Here is a 7,666-nt window from a genome sequence, read left to right on the forward strand (position 1 = left end):
TTTTCCTGCAAAGGAGAGATCCAGGACCATGGAGAACTTTCCCGGTGGAACTTTGAGAACTTGGCTCTAATATTTGTCAACGGAGAGGAGAAACTTGGGAGCGACCAGCGACGGAGACCTTTCCTTAAAACGGACTTCAAGCGATGAAGATGCAGCCTCGCCCACGAGAGCAAGCAGCATTAGTAAAATCGAAGCCCTGCGAGAAGGGCCAGATCCCCACGCCAGCGCCGACCTGTCCCATGTTACTTGAAGAAGCCGTAAATAAAGGAAGGAAATGAAGGAGAAAAGAAAGATCGGACGGATGGAACCGACGAGCGCACCAAACTGCTTTTGGCGCAAGCGCGGAATCGTGCGCCGTCCTCCTGTAGCCTCGCCACCAACCGGTTCATCACAGTCACACACACTCACACAGAGGCCAGAACAAGTACACAGTGCGCAGTACGCACGCTCTCCTCCTAATCTTCTTAAGTAGAAGACGAGGTAGCTGCCTGCGGCCTACCTCACTCACTCACCCAACCGCGCGCCGGCCCGCTCCCGCACTACACCCAGAGGCTTCCTCCCACCGGACGCAGGATCGCGACCGCCTAGCTACCCGGAGCTTGGATAATTCTTACGACTCAGACCCTGCCTGAGCTCTCCGGTGGTTCTTCCTTCCAGCATCGATCTGCTTCTTGGGCGATCTTGGTAGGGGCTAGCTAATGGAGGCGGCATTGGTTCTGGTGGTGGCGGTGCTCCTTGGGTCCCCAGCTCTTGTTGCCTCAGGTGGGCTATGGCTGTGATGCTCGTCGATTGCTCTGTTCTTTGACTACTCTGTTCTTTGAGCATGAGAGATGCTTCCTTTGTTTCACAAAAAAAAGCATTTCCTTGGCTCCTTCAATGAGGTTTGCTCGGCTGAGCAAAATCCATGTCTGTTCTTTGATTTTGTCCGCGTGGCAGATTTCTGCGTGTGCCGGTCGGAGCAGCCGACGGCGGTGCTGCAGAAGGCGATCGACTACGCCTGCGGGCAGGGCGCGGACTGCACGGCCATCGCGCAGAGCGGGGCGTGCTACAGCCCCGACGAGGTCGCCTCGCACTGCTCCTGGGCCGCCAACAGCTACTTCCAGAAGTTCAGGTCCTCCGGCGCCACCTGCGACTTCACCGGCGCCGCCACCCTCTCCTCCACCGACCCCAGTACGTCCTCTATACTCCGTCCTCATCGCATTGCCATTCCACATCCTCGGATGGATTCTTCCTCACGTACGTACGTCTTCTGTTCTTCTTCTTTCAGGTTTCTCCGGGTGCACGTTCCCTTCCAGTGCCAGGTACAATTTTCATGCTCGCTCATACCTTAAGTCGCACTATATCATCAGATGACATACTCGTCGCGTTTCTTCCGGCATTTTCCTGAATTTGATCGTAGTATTACAAAAGGCAAAAAGGCCAAAAGACATCTTTGTTTGGCTTCAGTGTCTTGCGGTTTTGTCATGGCTAAACTAGACAAAAGGGAGATGCGCTAATTAAACTTTCCATACGATTGATCGTCGCATCTGAGCTAAAAAGTTCAGACATGCCTTCTTCTAGCATGTGCATCATGTCTGTAGACGAAAAGGAAGCTTCACTGACAGAGCTATTAGCGATTATTGTACTAATATACTCTAGGGAAAGCTCCAGCTTTCCAAAGACTATTATGATAATACAGTTCAAGTGTCAGAGCGTGTGACTAACATATTAGGTTCGGTGTGCAAGCATGGAAACACGGAGGCATGACGCTATGATGCATTTTGACGTGGATATTCTCTTCTCTTTGACGCAGCGCCGCCGGCACCGCGACGGGCACCGGGACAGCCACCACGGGTACCGGGACAACCACGGGCACTGGGACGGCGACTACGGGCACCGGGACAACCACGGCGGGCACCTTCAGCCCCGGGATGGGCACCGGCTTCAACAGCACCGGGTTCAGCCCGACGACCGGGAGCATGGACGGCACCGCCGCGGCGGCCGGCTTGCTTCCGTCGATGAGACTGGCGGCCTCCATCGCCGTCCTCCTCCTCTCCTACTTGGCACTGCCCTGAACTCTCTCCGTCTGTCCGTCTCCTCTCATGGCAGAACACATTAGCAGTTAGCTTCAGTGGCCTTCTGGTCTGGCCTGCCAGAAGCAAGCTGAGAGTGTGGATTTGTCTAATGGAATCAGTCGATCTGGAGAGTTGATCGTCGTTATTGTTCCCTAGTGTCATGGGCTGGTTAGCTGGGGGTGTCATTTTGGCTCTAGTTTAATTTTAATTTATCTATGGCCTCCCACAGGCTGGAGGAGTGGTGTATGATTCGGTAGGATGGCTGTCTCTTTCCCGCTGCAAGGACCCTTGTCTTCCTTGTCTGTTTTTATACTGTTGGCCTCTCTTAATTTTAAGCATTTTTTGCTTGTGAATCTGGAGCTATAATAGTCTGGCTGGCGGTTTGATTTAATTCATTCAACAAGGAAGGATCGGTTGGTGTAATCTTAGGTCGCCATCAGCTTTCCTTGCGTGTTTTTCGGTGTTGATGGTGGCTTGTGCGTGCCATAGTATTCTCGGCATGGAATCTCGCACGTCCCCGCATGGCCACATCAACTTGTTTGCCAACCACCATGTGGTGTGGTGTGACCATCTGGAGGGCAAACAACAGTAAAATAATGCATACCCAAGTTTTTTTAGCACACCCTCAAACCGACTATCATCCGGTCGCATTTTGGCATCCAACACCGTACCCCATTGTGTGGCAGCTGTTTGGACGTTCGTAAAGCCCCCGATTTGTCTTCGGTTTGCGGAAAAAAGGGACATCTTGACCGAACTTCTCATTGCATGAAGAAGGTGTCGCGTATTCATGACGGCATGCGCCGTTCCAGAGCGACAACGTGCGTTCATGCCGGCGCATGAGCGGACGCAACTTCTCATTGGAGACGGCATTGTAGCGATGCGCTGCCTGAGGGAGTCGCCCTATCTCCGCAGTGGATGGTGTTTGTGAAGATTGTCCCCTACTATAAGGTAACAAAGGATGTCTCTTTTCTCAAATGCAAGAAGTTGCTAGGAAGCACGTGGAGATGGCATTTGGATTGCTCCAATCTCGATGGATAATTATTCGCGGAGCTACAAATATGTGGGATCCTGAGACATTGTGGAAGTGATGACATGTCGTGTAATCTTCCAGAACATGGTTGTGAAGGCTGAGTGTGATGGGGCTGCCCGTACACACGATTTTGAAATGCCTGGAGTGAATGTACGTCTGGAATAGGTTCCAGAGCATGTTGTCAACTTCTCAAAGATTCATCGACAACTCCAAGATCATCAGGAGCACGCTCAGTTACTAAATAATTATGTGGAGCATATGTGGATCCAGATCGAAAACCATTAAAATTAATGTTCAACTATGCACTAGATATGCATTGATAACTTCGATTATGCACACGCAAGTACTCAATAATCTTGTTGTTCATATGTGGATCCAGATCTTAATGTTCGACTATGCACTAGAGATGCATTGATAACTTCGATTATGCACATGCAAGTACTCAATAATCTTGTTCTGCATATGTGGATCCACACCAGAAACCATCACACTGAGTAATACATATGTTTCAACTATCTATTTCATTCTAATTATTTATAGTTGAATTGTTGTGTGTTTGCATTCATTGCTGTGCGCAATTTCTATGGTTGAATGATCTACTTGCATGGAATTGATGTTTTGAAGATGAAGGGTGTGGTTGCCCGGACGGAAAACTGGGGGCTCGCCGGCTAGTGTCCATTGCATACATCTGTAGACATATAGGGAGCACGTTGGCAAGTGCGGTTGGAAATGCTCTTACCTACCAATTGGGCCTAGGACTTTTGTTAGATTTCATACGGGTTTTTGAACATCAGCATATTATTAATCAAACTAGAAAGTTACACATAGTCTCTTGGATACATTCTGAAGAAGAACAAAAGGCACAAAGATTACTAAAGTTCACAGAAGCCCTGGCCAAACAATGAGCCACATCATTACCATGCCGACGCACAAACATAAAAAGCATCGAAGAGAAAACGTTGGACGCAAATTTGATGTCAGCCACCACCGATCTGACCGAAGATCTGTCGTGAGAAGAGAGTGGAGGCGTTGGATCAGCGACGGACAATCAGAGGCAAAGATGACCTTGTGGAATTTCTCCTCCCGAGCCAGGAAGACCGCCCGGCGAAGCGCCTTCGCTTCAGCAAGTTCAGGAGGGAGCTCCCCTTGGGAAGACTCACAACAGGCAATGACACAGCACCCAGCATGATCAAGAGCCATCACGCCTATTAGAGTATATTCGGCCGGTTCAGTTTTTGAGACCATATAGTGATTTGTTAAGGAGACAGACAAGAGTTGGTGAGGAGGGATTTTCGAAGCCAGAGGGTTGCTGGCAGTACACAGTTTCATTTAGTGTTCCATGGAGAAAAGCATTTTTGACATCTAGTTGGTGAATAGGCCATGAAGAGGAAACTGCAAGACTAAGAACAACACTAATGGTGCTAGGTTTTACCACAGGAGAAAAAGTCTCATCAAAATCAATGTCATGCTGCTGGGAAAAACCATGACAAACCCAGCGAGCTTTGTAGCGAGCAAGAGAATCATCGGCATGAAACTTGTGGCGAAAAACCCACTTGCCAGAGACAATATTAACACCAGGTGGTTTTGGAACTAAAGTCCAGGTGTTGTTCTGCTGTAGAGCATCGAATTCGTCTTAGCAGAAAACCAAAGAGGATCAAGAAGAGCTCGTTTATATGAAGTGGGAATAGGGGAGACAGTCGGTGTGGCCGTGAGATTAAGATGGCGAGTAGGGAGATGAAAACCGTGTTTGCCACGAGTACACATGACATGATCGTTGGTGGGAGCTTGAATGGGTACATCATGTGGAGGAATGGGTGGTGACGGACTAGGGGCTATAGGAGAAGGAGATGAAGCAGCAGGTGTAGAAGATGGGTCGAGGGATGAGAAGGGGAAAGGTTGTTTGTAACAAGAGTGGAAGGCGGACTGGCTTGTGTAGTATCGGCCGTGGACGGGGTGGTAGTGGTGCTGGTTGATGCGGTGGCAGGTGGGGAAGGTTCCGCGGCCGAGATGATGGCAAGAAGAGAAGATGGATGAGTAGTGGAAGATGGTGAGGGAGAGGAAGAGGCAGTGGTGGCAACGGCAAAGGGAAAAACATGCTCATCAAAGGTGACATGTCTCGAGATAAGCACACGACCGGAAGAGGGATCAAAACGGCGATGCCCTTTGTAATCATCGGAGAGGCCAAGATAAATGCAGGGTAGAGATCGTGGGGCTAGTTTGTGAGTTGTGATGGATGTGATGTTAGGAAAGCATAGGCAACCAAATACCCGAAGAGAAAGGTAGTTGGGATCAGATAGAAGAAGATATTGAAAGAGTGTATAGCAAGGACACGTTTTGGTGGGGCGGATGTTAAGAAGAAGGGTAGTAGTGCGTAGAGCTTCGACCCAAAAACAGGGAGGAAGAGATGCTTGGATAAGTAGAGTGCGTAGGATATCGTTGATGGAACAAAGAGAGCGCTCGGCCTTCCCGTTTTGAGAGGAGGTATAGAGACAAGAAAAGCATAGAAGAATGCCATGGGAGAGGAAAAATGTGTGGTTGGTGATGTTGTCGAACTCGCACTCGTTGTCACATTGGATAAAGCGAATAGGTAGGCCAAAGTGTGTTTGGACGTAGGTGCAAAAGGTGAGAAAAAGTTGATGTACATCAGATTTAGCACGTAGAGGGAACGTCCATATGTAGTGAGAATAATCATCTAAAATCACAAGATAATATTTATATCCAGAAACACTAGGAATAGGAGAGGTCCATAGATCACAATGTAAAAGCTCAAAAGGAAAAGTGCTAAGAGTAGATGATGTTCCAAAAGGAAGTCGAACATGTTTGCCGCATTGGCATGCCTTACAAAAAGAAGAATCATGTGAAACACTAGTGCTAGGAATAGAAAATTCTTGTAGTAGAGATGACAACGTTGAATTATTGGGGTGACCGAGCCGATGATGCCACAGATCAACTAAAGCCAGCATGGCGCGAGGAGAGGGTGCATGCGCTCCATGAAGTGGATAGAGATCGTTCGTGCTATTGTAGCGAGCAAGAAGTGTCTCCGTTCTTAGATCCTTCACAGATAGACCAGAAGGATCAAATGCTAGAATGACAAGATTATCGATGATAAATTGGCGAACAGAAATAAGGTTTTTGATTAAAGAAGGAACAACAAGAATATTGCGGAGTTGAAAATTGGCATGATCGGATTGTATAGAAGAGTGGCCGGTGCAAGAGACGGGAACAAGGGAGCCGTCTCCTATGGTGATGGAAGAAAGGAAAATAATCTGACAGAATATCCATATTTGAAGACATATGTGAGGATGCACCAGAATCGAAAATCCAATCCGTACCTTGGTTATTGAGTGTAAAGTTGTTCATGGCGGCTGTTGGAAATATGCCCTAGAGGCAATAATAAAAGCATTATTATTATATTTCCTTGTTCATGATAATTGTCTTTATTCATTCTATAATTGTGTTATCCGGAAATCGTAATACATGTGTGAATAAGACACCAACATGTCCCTAGTAAGCCTCTAGTTGACTAGCTCGTTGATCAACAGATAGTCATGGTTTCCTGACTATGGACATTGGATGTCATTGATAACGAGATCACATCATTAGGAGAATGATGTGATGGACAAGACCCAATCCTAAACATAGCACAAGATTGTATAGTTCGTTTGCTAGAGTTTTCCAATGTCAAAGTATCTTTTCCTTAGACCATGAGATCGTGTACTCCCGGATACCGTAGGATGCTTTGGGTATACCAAACGTCACAATGTAACTGGGTGACTATAAAGGTAGACTACGGGTATCTCCGAAAGTGTCTGTTGGGTTGACATGGATCAAGACTGGGATTTGTCACTCCGTATGACGGAGAGGTATCGCTGGGCCCACTCGGTAATGCATCATCATAATGAGCTCAAAGTGACCAAGTGTCTGGTCACGGGATCATGCATTACGGTACGAGTAAAGTGACTTGCCGGTAACGAAGATTGAACGAGGTATTGGGATACCGACGATCGAATCTCGGGCAAGTAACATATCGATTGACAAAGGGAATTGGCATACGGGGTTGATTGAATCCTCGACATCGTGGTTCATCCGATGAGATCATCGTGGAGCATGTGGGAGCCAACATGGGTATCCAGATCCCGCTGTTGGTTATTGACCGGAGAGTCGTCTCGGTCATGTCTGCTTGTCTCCCGAACCCGTAGGGTCTACACACTTAAGGTTCGGTGACGCTAGGGTTGTGAAGATATGTATATGCAGTAACCTGAATGTTGTTCGGAGTCCCGGATGAGATCCCGAACATCACGAGGAGTTCCGGAGGTAAAGAATTATATATAGGAAGTGCTGTTTCGGCCATCGGGACAAGTTTCGGGGTCGCCGGTATTGTACCGGGACCACCGGAAGGGTCCGGGGGTCCACCGGGTGGGGCCACCTATCCCGGGGGGCCCATGGGCTGAAGTGGGAGGGAACCCAGCCATAAGTGGGCTGGGGCGCCACCCCCCTAGCCCATGCGGCTAGGGTTGAGGGGAAACCCTAAAGGGGGCGCCCCCTTGCTTTGGGGGGCAAGCCCCCCACCCTAGGCCCGCCC

General features: G+C 48.6%; 1 protein-coding gene across 1 annotated transcript; it reads left to right on the forward strand.

Moving 5' to 3' along the window:
- The first annotated feature begins 437 nt into the window (after positions 1-437).
- LOC125516673 (PLASMODESMATA CALLOSE-BINDING PROTEIN 4-like) lies at positions 438-2,407 on the forward strand. The gene is made up of 4 exons (XM_048682023.1): positions 438-762; positions 937-1,170; positions 1,268-1,301; positions 1,793-2,407. Exons 1-4 carry the CDS (start codon positions 699-701, stop codon positions 2,052-2,054), a joined length of 594 nt encoding a protein of 197 aa, XP_048537980.1. The 5' UTR covers positions 438-698; the 3' UTR covers positions 2,055-2,407.
- The last annotated feature ends 5,259 nt before the right edge of the window (positions 2,408-7,666 follow it).

This window comes from Triticum urartu, chromosome 6, assembly GCF_003073215.2.
Source record: "Triticum urartu cultivar G1812 chromosome 6, Tu2.1, whole genome shotgun sequence".
In the NCBI taxonomy this organism is placed as follows: Eukaryota; Viridiplantae; Streptophyta; class Magnoliopsida; order Poales; family Poaceae; genus Triticum; species Triticum urartu.

Coding starts and splice junctions, on each gene's coding strand:
- LOC125516673 (XM_048682023.1), top strand. CDS start 699: ATGGAGGCGGCATTGGTTCTGGTGGTGGCGGTGCTCCTTGGGTCCCCA. Junction 1,171..1,267: donor CCTCTCCTCCACCGACCCCA/GTACGTCCTCTA, acceptor TTCTTCTTTCAG/GTTTCTCCGGGTGCACGTTC. Junction 1,302..1,792: donor ACGTTCCCTTCCAGTGCCAG/GTACAATTTTCA, acceptor TCTTTGACGCAG/CGCCGCCGGCACCGCGACGG.